The sequence below is a fragment of the Symphodus melops genome (genome assembly GCF_947650265.1).
Source record: "Symphodus melops genome assembly, chromosome: 1".
Lineage (NCBI taxonomy): Eukaryota > Metazoa > Chordata > Actinopteri > Labriformes > Labridae > Symphodus > Symphodus melops.
The window spans coordinates 40,559,538-40,573,149 of record NC_136691.1 but is presented as its reverse complement, the minus strand read 5'-3'; the positions used below and the strand labels follow the sequence as shown (position 1 = coordinate 40,573,149).

At 40.0% G+C, this 13,612-nt stretch overlaps 2 protein-coding genes across 3 annotated transcripts in view; one reads left to right on the top strand and one right to left on the bottom strand.

The window, feature by feature from the left end:
• wdr54 (WD repeat domain 54) overlaps positions 1-5,987 on the top strand; it is a 60,114-nt gene extending 54,127 nt beyond the window's left edge. The window contains exons 1-10 of one of the 2 annotated variants that reach the window (XM_079347516.1): positions 2,741-2,816; positions 3,118-3,401; positions 3,656-3,718; positions 3,884-3,950; positions 4,345-4,401; positions 4,480-4,607; positions 4,774-4,874; positions 5,189-5,351; positions 5,444-5,518; positions 5,636-5,987. In XM_079347516.1, the coding sequence (XP_079203642.1) occupies positions 3,174-3,401; positions 3,656-3,718; positions 3,884-3,950; positions 4,345-4,401; positions 4,480-4,607; positions 4,774-4,874; positions 5,189-5,351; positions 5,444-5,518; positions 5,636-5,767 (1,014 nt within the window). In that variant the 5' untranslated portion in view covers positions 2,741-2,816; positions 3,118-3,173 and the 3' untranslated portion in view covers positions 5,768-5,987. Of the gene's footprint in view, positions 1-2,740; positions 2,817-3,117; positions 3,402-3,655; positions 3,719-3,883; positions 3,951-4,344; positions 4,402-4,479; positions 4,608-4,773; positions 4,875-5,188; positions 5,352-5,443; positions 5,519-5,635 lie in introns of those variants that run through there. The other variant, XM_079347517.1, reaches the window with a different exon arrangement.
• c20h2orf81 (chromosome 20 C2orf81 homolog) lies at positions 417-2,812 on the bottom strand. The gene is made up of 4 exons (XM_079347461.1): positions 2,706-2,812; positions 1,832-2,078; positions 1,440-1,646; positions 417-1,352 (listed from the first exon to the last, which is right to left on the bottom strand). Exons 2-4 carry the CDS (start codon positions 2,063-2,065, stop codon positions 492-494), a joined length of 1,302 nt encoding a protein of 433 aa, XP_079203587.1. The 5' UTR covers positions 2,066-2,078; positions 2,706-2,812; the 3' UTR covers positions 417-491.
• Positions 5,988-13,612: the final 7,625 nt, after the last annotated feature.

Sequence of the window (13,612 nt, the reverse complement as noted above, 5' to 3'; positions counted from 1 at the left end):
CGGTTTCAACTTCAAACAAGAGGAGGTTTCAACGTTCAGTGTTCATGGGGGCAGAGGGGAGGGAAGGGAAGGAAGAGAGTTCAGCTTCCTGACAGCTTGGTGGAAGAAGCTGTTTCTCAGTCTGGTGGAGCTGGCCCGCAGGCTGCGGTATCATCTTCCCGATGGCAGGAGGCTGAAGAAGCTGTGTGAGGGGTGGGTAGGGTCACTCCCAATGCTGGTTGCTTTGCGGGTGAGGCAGGTTCCGTAGAGGTCCAGAAGAGAGGGGAGTGGGACACCGATGATCTGTTCAGCCGCCTTCACTGTGCGCTGCAGGGTCTTGTGGTTGGCAGCAGTGCAACTCCCTAGCCACAGTGATGTGTGGTAGACTGGCTTAAACAATATTGTTTTTACAACAAAGCCCACAGCTGATCATATCGTTTTCTTGTAGGATCGTTTTTATTTCAAAAACTTAAAGCTTAAACTGCTCTAAAAACAGCTATGGACATGTATGATCACGTTTTATTAAAAGTTGTTGCCGTTCTTGAATTAAAACAATGAATGACCTGAGGTGATGGACCTGTGGTAACCTGATCAACTGAAAAAAGTGGCACAGCTGCATCACGACGTATCAGACTCAGATTGGTAGACTGGGCAGAAGGGTTACATTTGGTTGGGTTAATGTCAAATGTCTGAAAATCATGGAAAGAAACACCTTTGGCTAAATCCATTGTGTCCAATCGCAAAGGCCCAGACGAACCTATCCCTTCCTTTCCATGTTTAGAAGTTGACAACTTTTTCAGCCAGATATCTGCCTGACTTCTCTGAAACTTTTCTGGCTCATCCTTGGAGCTGGTTAGCGGCTTTGGCGAGATTTCTGTCCACTCACGTTGCTGTTTGTTAGCTCTTGACTCATGTTTTGATTGTCCACTTGGTTTCTTGGAGATGGGTTTTGTGTAGTTTTTATCCACAATCTCGTGCTGAGGAAAGATGCAGTGCCGAGGCAAGCAGAAGGGATCAAGCTTGGGTATGGGTTTTCTGTCCTTTAGTTGATAAGAAGATCCTGTTATAGGGCTCGATACTGAATGCTTCCTATTTTTACTGTCTAGCACCCTTTCCTTTTTTTCTACTGAGCAGGAAATGGGTGGCAGTAGTTTGCTTTGAACTGGCTTTGGATGTAGATTTACTGGTTGCAATTTTTTCCTGTTAATTTTGGGTGGTTGGCAAGGGGTAAAAACTTTATATCGCTCGTCAGTGAGAGGCTTCCCAGGATTTGTTTGCTCCTTAGATTGCTTTGGGGAACTGCTTTTTGGGGCTGTTGTATTACATTGTTGGTTTAGATTTGTCTCTATTTGTGAGACATTACCAATAGCAACCTGAAAGAAACATATATATATATATTTTATAAATGGCTTCAATTCAATTTGTAGAGTAAATCTTTAGTACAGATATTTCAAAAGCACCTGCTGTTGCATGAGGTGAGGTTGAGGTGTAATAACCTTTATTACAGGCACACATCCTTGAGCCCAGGTATCTAGAATGGTTGGCATCGCCTCTGAGTCTTCTGTTTTAGCTGCTTCCTCTTGTTCTTCTTCATCTAAGGACAGAATGTGCTGCTCCACAATCTGTGTGAGGTAGCTCTTGGCCCAGAATGCGGAAAAGGGTGCCAGCTTGGGGGAAAGACAGTTAACACAATGAATTGCTGTTACTTAAACAACATATACAGTGGATTTATTTATATACCAATGGATGAAAGCATGATTAATAACTTGAATGGTCACTCTGTTATTGTCACTAGTATCTTATCACCTTCTCAAGATAAAAAAAATAAAAATGTAGAAGTTTTCAGATGTACCTGTTTTTTAATGTGCACCTTGAAACAGCCTTCCATGACTTTGCTGAGTAGCTCCTCCATTATTTCCCCTACTATCTCATCTGCATCCTCCTGGATCAATAGGTTTGTCCATTGGGCCTTAGATAAGTGGCCTGGTATGATATCTTCCACTTCGAGGTCCTCTACTGAAGGCGTGGTCCCTTGGGAAGATGACCTACGCCTGTCAACTTGGGGCTTGACTGCAGAGCGGGGCATTTTGGCTAAGAAGCTGGTTTGAAACACGAAGACACAATTAACACATAATTACATGTAGAAATAAGCAAAAATTAACAAGAAAGTTCACTAGTTCTTGTTTTGAGCAGGCCGGTATCATGTGGTAACACTAGCACACTCTAGCGGATGTGGTGAAAAGTGGCACTTTTGGATCTCTTTACATAAAACATTACTGCACTAAATTAAAACAAAACTTTAGTTTGCAAACAAACAAACCTCTTCGGCTTTTATTCCCTTTGAAACTTGTTTGAAGGTTTTATGTGGGAGGGACACAAACTCAGACTGTCAGCCAGTGTTTGTGACTACACCAGCTATTAGTTTTTTCATTACCAGTTTGTGTCAAATTATGAAATTCTACGAAGTTAATCTAAGTCACAAGTTAATAATTAACATTTACAATAAGGAAGCGAGAAGGATAGTATGCAGACAACGATCTTTAATGAGATCATGTAAAATAAGTGTGAGCTTTACGGGTGTTGGTTATTTTGAGATAATACACCGCTGTAAAAAATGACATTGTTATTAAGTAACAAGCAACTTGTATTAACCATAGACATAATATAGAACGTATATTATGTCTACGTTATTAACTATTTTCGGGGATATGAGTTTAAAACCTTACCTCACATCCTCATTTGTATCCTTTGCGCTTCGGTTGCTCAGCAACAGACCACGCAATGATGACGTTTTACGTAGAGGCGGCGTTGTCTCTATGGCTGCGGAGGACGCGAAGGTAATCCTGTCGCTAACAAGAGCTACAAATGTGTTTTCTTTAACATTTACTTGATGTGTCGAGGAAGATAAAGACAGCACCCATGGACGCTGAGCCAGTTACGTTATGTTATCACAAAAATGGTGCTGGCCTAACCTGTGGTGTCGTGTGCTTTTTAACATTAGCTCACAGCTAATATTTAGGGTTACCATTACCAGCAATCCTACCTTTACTCCTTCCCTTAATGCGTTTTATTTACTTTTCCTAACTTAACTTTTCACCGTGAAATAACCAGAGTGTTTTTTTTATTGGCCGTTTCAAGGTCTTAAACATATCAGACACCGCCATTTTATCAGACTACGCTGTAAAGAAGACTGCATGATGTATCACAAAGAGAAGAGCATCCAGATCAAGAACAGCGCCTCGTCGCTGTACAACAACCTGAGCGTGCAGCGCATCGCCTCGCGGCGCCTCACATACTTCACCGTGGTCCATGCTAACGTGGTGAACATGGTCAGCGCCTCATGGGACGGCCTCAACTATTCCCACCGTCAGCTGCAGTCCAAAGAGCCCAACGTCGTCACAAGCACTTCACTCATCATGCAGGTCAGGCCACAGTGCTCTACTGAGCTTAAATTCAAGAAGGGCGACAGCAGCATACTGTCGGTACTCTCCACTAAGTTCTTCATCCTTGTGGTGTATAATATACTGTGACATGTTATACACAGCTGCTCAAAAAAAAAGTTTAGCAACTACAACTACATGTTTAAGTGTTTCCAATGTGTTGATTCATCTTGTATAATTTACTTTATTTTTTCCTGGATAACACAAGTACAAGTTCCTGTTTTTTGTTGTGACAGGCTGCGTTTTGTGTCCTGCCTTCTCGTGACCTGCTGGTGGTGACCTCCCAGAAAGGCATCCAGGTGTGTTCTTATTTGTTGTTGCCACATTTGGAAAAAAAGTGCTGCAATTTCATCAAAGTCCTTGCTTAAAATGTATATATTCAAGACGGAAGTTAACTTTTCTTTTTAAAGATGTGAACCTCATATGTTTCATACTTTAACTTGACATGAAAATCATTGTTACAGATGTATGAATCTGATGGCTCCATCATGGTGTACTGGCATGCATTGGATACCCCGGAAACACCTACAGGTAAATTTACACAATGTTATGGACATTAGTTGATATTTAAAACTTGACCAGGTATCAATATGTGGTAAATAATTAAATAATAAATGTGATAATAAATGTGATGCAATACAATAAGATAATTCAGTTTGACATGATACAATAAAATAAGACAGGGATTGTCCTGTTCCAGAATCGTGTCAAATGCAGAAGATCCATCATTGTAACACAAACATAATTAGAAACATAAGTGGGAGGACTTGATTTTGTAATTAAATAAAACTTTCCAGGCAACTACCTCTTCATTATTTTATGTACACAGGTAGTGAGGACATTGTAGATAGGAACAAGATTTTTGCAAGCATACTTGACCTTACATTTTCAGAGTACACTCGCAGAACTTTTGTTTGTGTTCCAGCTCAGGCCACATTTGCTCGAGGGATATCCGCAGTGTGGCAGAATTATATATGTGTGGGTAAGTAACGCAACAAGTGTTTGTTTCCATGTTTTAGATAAACAAGGCACTTCACGTCTACCTTTAATTTCTCCCCAGGTGTTTCCTCTGGTTCAATTCTTGTGTTTGATGTCCCAAGTAAAGGCAGTAATATCACCCTGTCTGAGGTCCTGGAGGAACATAAAGAGTCCATAACTGATCTTGCCTCTGAGTGTTCAGGCAGCCAGGTATGACGTTTATCTGTTTGGTGTTTGTGTGTTGATACAGGATTGATAAATTTTTTTCCACGAGAAAAGCCAACCTGAGTGAGTTCTTGCTTATGTAATAACACTAAAGGAAAAACAACCATTCTGTATAATCCCTTCCATTCTGTCGCTGTCTTCTTACCTTCAGGAGTGCATAGCTGATCTGGTCAGTGCAGATGATGGAGGGAGTCTCTGTGTGTGGAAGTCTGGGGAGGAATTTCAGCTACTAAACAAGATTGCTGGTTTTGAGTGAGGACTTATACCATTAGAATGCCTTTTTTTTTTTTGAGGTGTTGAAAGTAAACTTGAGTTTAAAACAGTAGCTAAATAGAAGCAAACTAATACTGTAATCCACCATCATTCACCCTAATCTAATTTTCTCATAATACTTTCCTCTATCTCTATCCTAGCCTAATAGAGAAGTATATTTATGTACTCTACTTTGTGTATGTTTCCACTGCTGTGTGTTTCTTTTTTATTTCACCTCCCTGATCTAATCCAAAGTCCATTATCTCTCCTTTTCTGTAATGACAATGATCCTCCATCCTCCTCACTATTAAAAGCATGACCTGCTCATCTGTCAAGCTGTGGAAAGGTACAGTGGTGGCAGGTTATGGCACAGGCCAGATCCGTATTTATGAGGCTGTGACAGGAATTCTTCATGCTGAAATCAATGCCCACGCTCGCTGGATATATTCACTGGACATTGCTCCTTTTTCCGGGCTGGTAAGATTTATAAACCAAATTTGATATGAACAAATGCATAATTTCTACAATGGTTTTCAAACAACATGGTGTAATGGGCTTTTGTACTTTAGCTCCTCTCTGCAGCTGAGGACTCTCTCGTCAGGGTTTGGCATCTGACACTGACCCCAGAGACCAACAGTGTGGAGGTATTTGGACGTAAAACAGAATACAACGCTCATTTTTATTTAGTCCAAAATCAAGTGAAGACTTACCTGTAATTGTTTATGGTTCCTTATTGATTGACTTTTCTCATTTTCTTATAGGTTGCACATTTGCACAATGAATGTGTGACAGACACACAAATATGCGGGGCCAAGTTCTGTGACGGTGACGGTTATGCATTTGCAGTGACCGGCTATGACCTGAGTGAGATTATTCGCTACACACAGACGTAGGACTTTAATCTCACTGAGGCAAAGTGGATGAATTAGAATTTGGAGAATTTCTGAGGAGATAATATGTACAATAACTGTATAGTAACTGTACCTTTATTAACAAGGAGATGCACATATAAGAAATAATTCAAAAATTATGTGTTGAAGTTTCTATAAATATTTTATGTGCAAATATTTATATGTATGTGAATGTATAATATTAATAAAATATTCAATTACTCTTTCGGTCACAGACTTTCTTCATTTGGGAGGTATCTGTCGTTTTTGAGGTTTCTTGCATTTCATGAATGCAACACTAGATGGGGCTCTGGGTTAGTTCTTGAGCAGGGCAGTGGCTCATCATTTTATACAGAGTTCATCAGAGGGCAGGGTGAAGTGGCCTTATAAGCTAAGCAGTATTTAAAATGAAAACATATTTATGTATTTAATGAGTTTTTATCTGTTTATCACCGGAAAAATGGATTATTACATGATTAGGGAGAGAGACATGCAGAAAAGGACTTCAACCTCTGCACATGGGGTGAACAAACTTATACAGAGTATTTAAGAGAGTGTTCAGACCAAAAAAAAAGACCAATTATGTGGGAGAGTTAACATTTTCACATCCAAGCATGAGGTCCTAAACATTCTTTGCATTTTACTGGCTAATCTCTTAGATGGCCTCGTGCTCTTTTGGTTGACTTCCAACCAAATCCACAGACTTGGATTATGACAATTTAAACGTTTGAGTACATTTTTACAACTTTATTTGTATAGGCAATTGCCACTTACAGATTAAAACGTTATTATTTCAACGTAAAAAAAAAAGTTGAAAGAAGATCTGAGGCCTCGACATTATGGACTCATCACAGGTCACAAGTTTCTTTTGATTCACGACAGGCAGCCAAGTATCTTTGCAATAACATCTTGCTTATCGCTATAAGATAAGAGAAACAGGTCAGTGAAGAATTGTGTGCTGTTTTTCAGTCAGTCAAGCGTTAAGCATGTATTAAACAGTTCTTTTCTAGTTTGCAGTCAATACTGGTCACATAACATCATAACATCATCTGACAAGACTGTTGTGAGTCCACACACATAGCAGGTTATGTAACTTATATTTGGTTGGTACCAGCTGACAGTCATGTCAATGTTGATGGCCGGGTCAAATGTAAAGCCTAAACATGCACTCGGTGACACACACGTGATGTAGCTAACTACGCAGCTCATTGAATGACAAAGTTGCCAATACAAGGTCCCAACTTACAGAGATTACTAAACAAAGTGGTCAAAAGTGAAGAATAAAAAACACAAGGGATTGAAATAGCAAAAGAGAACAGAGCTTTCTACTAGGGGCTCGTTTAACCACTGGTTGGGAGTAGATAAGAGGAATATGACATACATTTTTCTCAGAATCAACCTGAGGAAAAAAACCACAACACTTGTATATTCATTGTTAACTATTTGATGCCCCAGTTTCATACACAGGGACACTCATTCTATGCAATTCTACAATATTTGTCAAAAGTCAGCTTTTTGGAGTTAACTCAGGTGAGAACACAGTGTTTGGGAGATCAGGCCCTGGCATGGAGTGTTTGAGATATGGATGTGAATCTATGGTGACTCTGTGTTAGTCTTATAGTGTTACATATGAAACTTTTTTCTCAATATACATATTTGAAGCTCTTGATTGCTGAACAGCTTTTATTATTTTGTATCCCAGTTTGGATAAAGGGTTTCTCTTCAAACCCATTAGATTTAATTTACTGTAACTGTAATTGGCAGTAAAATGTCCTGTACCAAATGGAACCCATTAATTGACTCACTTTTCAAAAAAAGTAAAAAAGTTATGAAGCATATTCTATCGTATTGTAAGTTTATGTTAAAGTCTTCCTTTTTGACTTTTTCATGTGTTAATGTGCATGTGTGTCCAGTAATAATAGTGTTTAGAGCAGCATTCTTTCATTCATATTCTCTGACAAAAGTAGCACAACATAAAAAGAACTTAATTGAAAGTTAGACAGTCGTTAGATTTTTCTGTTTAATAAGGAAAAAAAACACTGACCATAATGTAAATAAGAAGGCACTCGTCCCAACTTTTAGTCAGCTGTTCAGCTATTAAGGCATGTGTCATACACTGATTAATCAAAGTAAACAGCAAACAAGACAAGTTTTTTAAGCGCTGTAACAAAAGCCTTCTCTGGTATCGACCAAGCCCGGAATGCCATGCTACTATACAAGTTCATCCATCAGGACCAGTTATAACCTTTTGTTTGCAACGGTGAAAGATTTTTTGTTTGTATGCTTACCACAGTGTGAAGTGTGTTTTGTGTTTCTGTTTGCTCATTATTTTGCTGTAGGTATAGAGCAATTTATCCCATGCCCATCCAGCCTTGTGGAGATGCCTGGGTGTGAGTCTGTGGCTAAGCCCTGCAGGGATGGAGCCTGACCAGTGGGGATGAAGAGCCTAAAGCCCCTCCAGCCTGCTTCCACAGACACACCAGTTCTCTGACAAAGCAACTACAGGAAACAGGCTCCCACAGACCTGCTGTATAAATAGATCTTCCATTTTAAACACACTGAAATGGGAAGGAGGGGGGATAACAAATTGACAGACCAGGAAAGCTGCCTCTGCTGACTGACAGATGCACAGATATGGAAAATGTGGCATTAAGGCAGACAAATATTGAGATGCTTATCAGAACTAGGAATTGCAATCGAGCTGCAAATAGCATTTGTTAGTCTAATTTTCTGTGGTATATTTATTGGCACTGAATTGTAAATGCCCTAAAAGATGGTGAGATTCTTATTGCGTATATTATTTTTTATTTCTGCAGTCACTATTTTTTTTCCAGCCACTTCTGGGCAACTGAAATGAGTTTAGGAAGTCACTTTCACATAGTACCAGCCTTCAAATTAATCAGCCAAACTTAACTAAACGTGTAGTAATGAAGGAGCAGCAGCTATTTTAACTTTTAACTCCTGCTCACCTGAAGTTTAAGTCCAATAATCGATCTCTGTTTTTGGTCTCTTACAGCCCTTTTAAGGGTATATCCGGTTTTAAAATGTTTCACTTAGGTTCAGCTTGGTCTGTGTCCATGGTTTGGTTCTAGACATGTAGTGTATGGTAGAACTGTGGGGAAGTTTGATTTATTTAGTTAAATGAAGCTGCCTTTGGAAAAATAAACAAGTTGAAACCTTAGTCATGTAATGGTTAAATATCCACATATAATATTGTTTTTGACACAGGAAAATGTCTACCAATGGCAATTAATTAATGAATATACAAATTCCTGTCTTCTGTTTTATTTGGAGTGGTACAGTTCATCTATAGTATATTTATATTCAAGTTAAGAGAAATACAGTTATCGTAAATGTGCATTCAGATTTTACCATTCCTTTTGTAATATTTGGAGTTAGGGATGGTTGCGTTCAAACTTTTGAAAAGGTGTTGAATTATTTTTAAGTGACTCACATGGCCAATTAGTATGCATGAACACTCTTGGTATGATGGCAGGTGGAACAGGTTAAGTATAAGAGAAACAGGGTGTGTAAATAAATGTAATTCTTTCATGGTGCTTATGATAATAGGAATGTGGAGTGACTGAAGAGATTTCATCCAGTCAGCAAACGCCGATAATGACACACAGGTAGAAACCATTTTAATACTACAATTTTAAGTTACGCTATACCAAAACCGCTAATCTGTGAGCTACAGTGAGCTTCACAGATGCCTAATAGACTTAGACTTAGACTGAACTTTATTGATCCTTTTAGAATGACTCCCTCAAGGAAATTTAGGTTCCAGTAGCATATACAATAAAATAAAATGTAGCAGGTAACAAAAAAAGTAACAATATAAAGAATAAGATAGAATAAATAATAGAACACACTTCCGTTGGAAAAAATAGACAAAAAATATGCATGGAAAATATACACAACTCTGTTCTGTTCTTAAGTCTGTTGGTTCTGCACTTGGGAAGGAGCAGTCTCTCACTGAACCGGCTCCTCTGGTTACTGATGACAGTGTGCAGAGGGTGGCTGGCATTGTCCATAATATCCAGCAGTTTGTCCAGTGTCCTCCTCTCTGCCACCGTCACCAGAGAGTCCAGCTTCATGCCGACCACAGAGCCGGCCCCCCTGATCAGTTTGTCCAGTCTGGATGTGTGCTGTTTGGATATGCTGCCCCCCCCCCCCCCAGCATACCACGGTGTAAAAAAGGACGCTGGAAACCATGGACTGGTAAAACATCCCCAGCAATTTGCTGCAGATGTTAAAGGACCGCCGTCTCCTTAGGAAGTACATCCTGCTTTGTGTCTTCTCGTACAGGTGGTTGGTGTGTGTTGTCCAGTCCAGTTTATGGTCTAGACACAGGTATTTATAGGAGTCCACAGCCTCCACTTCAGCTCCCTCTAACAGAACAGGTTGCATCCTCTGTCTGGACCTCCCAAAGTCAATGGCCAGCTCCTTGGTCTTAGAGGTGTTGAGCTGTAGCTGGTTCGTGTGGCACCATGCAGCAAAGTCCCCCACCAGTGTCCGGTACTCCTCCTCCCTGCCATCCCTGATACACCCGACAATGGCTGTGTCGTCGGCATACTTCTGTGTAACACAGCTCGGAGTTGTAGCAGAAGTCCGAGGTGTACAGGGGGAAGAGAACAGGGGTCAGCACTGTGCCCTGGGGGGCTCCAGTGCTGCTGACCACAGTGTCAGACGTGATGTCCATCACCCTGACGTACTGAGGCCTGCACGTGAGGTAGTCAGAGATCCAGTTCACTAGGTGGGGGTCCACTCCCATCCCACTCAGTTTGTCCCGGAGCAGGGGGGGCTGGATAGTATTGAAATCACTGGAGAAGTCCAAGAAGAGGATTCTCGCTGTGCTGCTTCCCTTATCCAGATGGGAGTGAGCTCGATGTAGCAGGTACAGGATGGTATCCTCCACACCAACACCTGGCTGGTACGCAAACTGCAGGCAGTCCTGGGGTCTGAGTAGGCTGAGGAAGTAATCATGTCATTGCCAGGATATTCCACTCTCCCTCAGGGTCTCTGATTTTTGTGGAAATATTTCTGAATACATTTCTTACTAACTAACTCTGAATCACAAAATTCTCTGGAAACTTAGTTTAAAGTGAAGTTAGAACCTGTCAGAACAGGCTACACAGCTACGGGTACATGCTCTAGTGATATCATGCATTCACTATGTGAACTCTTTACTGGCAGGTCTTCCTATATGCACTGATGAGTGGTGGAGACAGGTACTAGGTAAAATCAAACTCCAGCAGATGATACAAAATGCAGCAGCATGACTGGGCTTCAACCTACCCAAAGGAAAAGGTCACTCTGCTGTTCATACTCCTTACACTGGATCCCAGTTATTGCTCAAATTTAAAACTCTGCTGTTCGCTTACAAAACAGCTCCTCCTCACCTTAACTCTATAATCCAGGTCTCCATGTCCTCCCAACCGCTACATTGCCAATGAAGGGCGTTTGATCCGACCTTCACAAAAGGGTTCTAAGACGCTTACTAGACATTTCTCCTCTGTTGCCCCCTGGTGCTAGAACGAGCTTCCAAAATCCATTCAATATGCAAAGTCACTTTAAATCTTTAAAAAAAGCTAACGAATACCTTCGACCTTAATGATGATGACGATGGGTTTGATTTTCTTGAGGATGATGATAGTGGTAATGATGCTGGTGTTATTTAATAACAACAATTTTTAAGATGTTTTTTATACTGATTAGAGCTCCTAAGAACAGCTGTCAATGTTGATATTTGCCTCTGTGCAATGCCTGTCGGCACAGTGTGTCCAATCGGACTTAAAGCTGTTTGTTTTTTCACCTACTGACAATGTTTTCCTCCTTTCTAGATCCTTGCTTGTGTTGTGCTCACTCGTTTTGAATAAAGGTGTCTGCAAAGTGAATTATAGATTTTTTCAATGATTGACTGTATAAGAAAGTGGACATAGACAATGTGACACCAATAACTTGTCTGTTGACCATGGTTTCAAAGCCTTGCATTTTTTGCAGCTTACTTTTTTTTGTTTGAGTCAGGGATGAACTTTTTACATCTATGTTTTATTGTCTTTTTAAAACCTTGCATGTAAGGTGTCCTTGGGTTTCTTGAAAGGTGCCCTCAAATATTTTTTATTATTATTATTATTATTATTATTATTATTATGTGCCCTCAAATAATTTTTATTATTATTATTGTTACTGTACATGGTCTTTATCACGGTCATGGAACCTCAGGCCCTTAAGGTTTGATTGTTTTAACAAATTAAACATTACTGCATAGTGAAATTGTGTATTTCACTAAACCACTAAAATCCACAATTATTCTGCCACTAAAAATGTGCTAAAAAACAAGAAGCAAATGCCGGGTGAGGTAAACCAACCATTTATGTACAGTGCATGGTAGAGCAGACTTTAAAAGGCCTTTCCTGATCTCTCCACACACATACTGCATATCCCCAACGTCACTCTGAAGCCATGGAGAGGCACAAGGACTTAAGTGCATTAGATTAGAGTAAAATAAACATGATCAGACCTTGCCATCTGCACTGGGATGGCATGGTTGCCTAGCAATGGGCACTGTTTGGATTGTGTGACGTTGCTGTGCTGACGTTGTGGTGAGTGTTAATGTGTGTGGTTATTCCTTTGTGTGTGTGGCAGTATGCGCAGATGGCACCAGTCAAATGATGACAGATCCATTTTTTCAGACAAATTTCCAAATAAAGTCAGGACTTGGATCAAATTGTTGACTGTTTGTGTGTATTCATGAGATTGATGTTCTAAAATCGTAAATTACAACAGTTGTAAAATCCATGACTTACGGTTTTGTTCATATCTCTGTTCTCTTTCACAAATAGAAAAGATAATTGTCGATTACTCTTTGTCAAGGGGGTCTACATTTTGATTAAAATATAAAAACTTTTAATTCTCAGTGTCTTCATTTCTCATTTGTAAACACCCTGTCATTACCTCTATAGCGCGTGGGTGAGAGAGTCTCAAAATAGAGTCACAGTGATAATAACAGCAACATCCTGGCAACCCATGTCATTGTGCTCTATCAGTGAGACCGTTAATAGGGTAAATACGAAAGAGATGAACTAGTGTCTGCAGGGCATAACTTGAATTCAAGATACATAAACATTTTCATCAAACACTGGTGTCTGCGTAGGTGTGTGTGTGTGTGTGTGTGTGTGTGTGTGTGTCAGTCAGAGAAAGTGCGGTATAAACTGACACTGCAGTCTAGTTCATCATAAAGAGGTTATCTGATGCAACATATTAAAACTTTTTTACAGTGAAATATTTAGCAGCAGAGAAAGAAGAATTTTTTAAAGGGTATATAAATAAAGGTGATTTCAATTGTATTTGTTATTAAATCAACTTTATCTGTGGTAAAACTAAATAGTAACTGAAATGTTTCTAATGTTACAAAGAGTACAAGAACTGTGAGACCACTTTTCTGTAGCACCTGCAGTACTCCAACAGAGGCTCTTCAGTTCAACTTGTGTGCATGTGTCTGGTGTACTAGCACATGTGTATGTGTCTGTGGCTGTTGGGGGGAGGTGGAATCGGAGTTACTCGATAAAGGCAATGTTTGTTCTGGGAAGTTGAGCAAGCCACAGTCTATGAAAGTACAGGACAAGGACGAGACATTTTACTGAAACAAAGGTTATCTATTTGAAATGTCAAACTCATCCTTCGAGAGGGTGTGACTTTTATCCTCGTGGTCAGGAGAGCTGCAGGTCAACAGCATGCTGTTCATTCATCATTGTTAAGTAATCTCTTTAACAGCATACCTCTTTGCACATGGTCTATAGTACAGTGCACAGCAGTAACAATATCTTATCTTCTGAGTCTTAAATT

Bases quoted from the DNA above. Each gene is read 5' to 3' on its own strand.
- c20h2orf81 (XM_079347461.1), bottom strand. From the start codon at position 2,065: ATGCCCCGCTCTGCAGTCAAGCCCCAAGTTGACAGGCGTAGGTCATCT. The intron at 1,647-1,831 runs GTACATCTGAAA...CTTTCCCCCAAG, and splicing joins AGGTGCACATTAAAAAACAG to CTGGCACCCTTTTCCGCATT. The intron at 1,353-1,439 runs GTGCTTTTGAAA...TGTTTCTTTCAG, and splicing joins CTCACCTCATGCAACAGCAG to GTTGCTATTGGTAATGTCTC.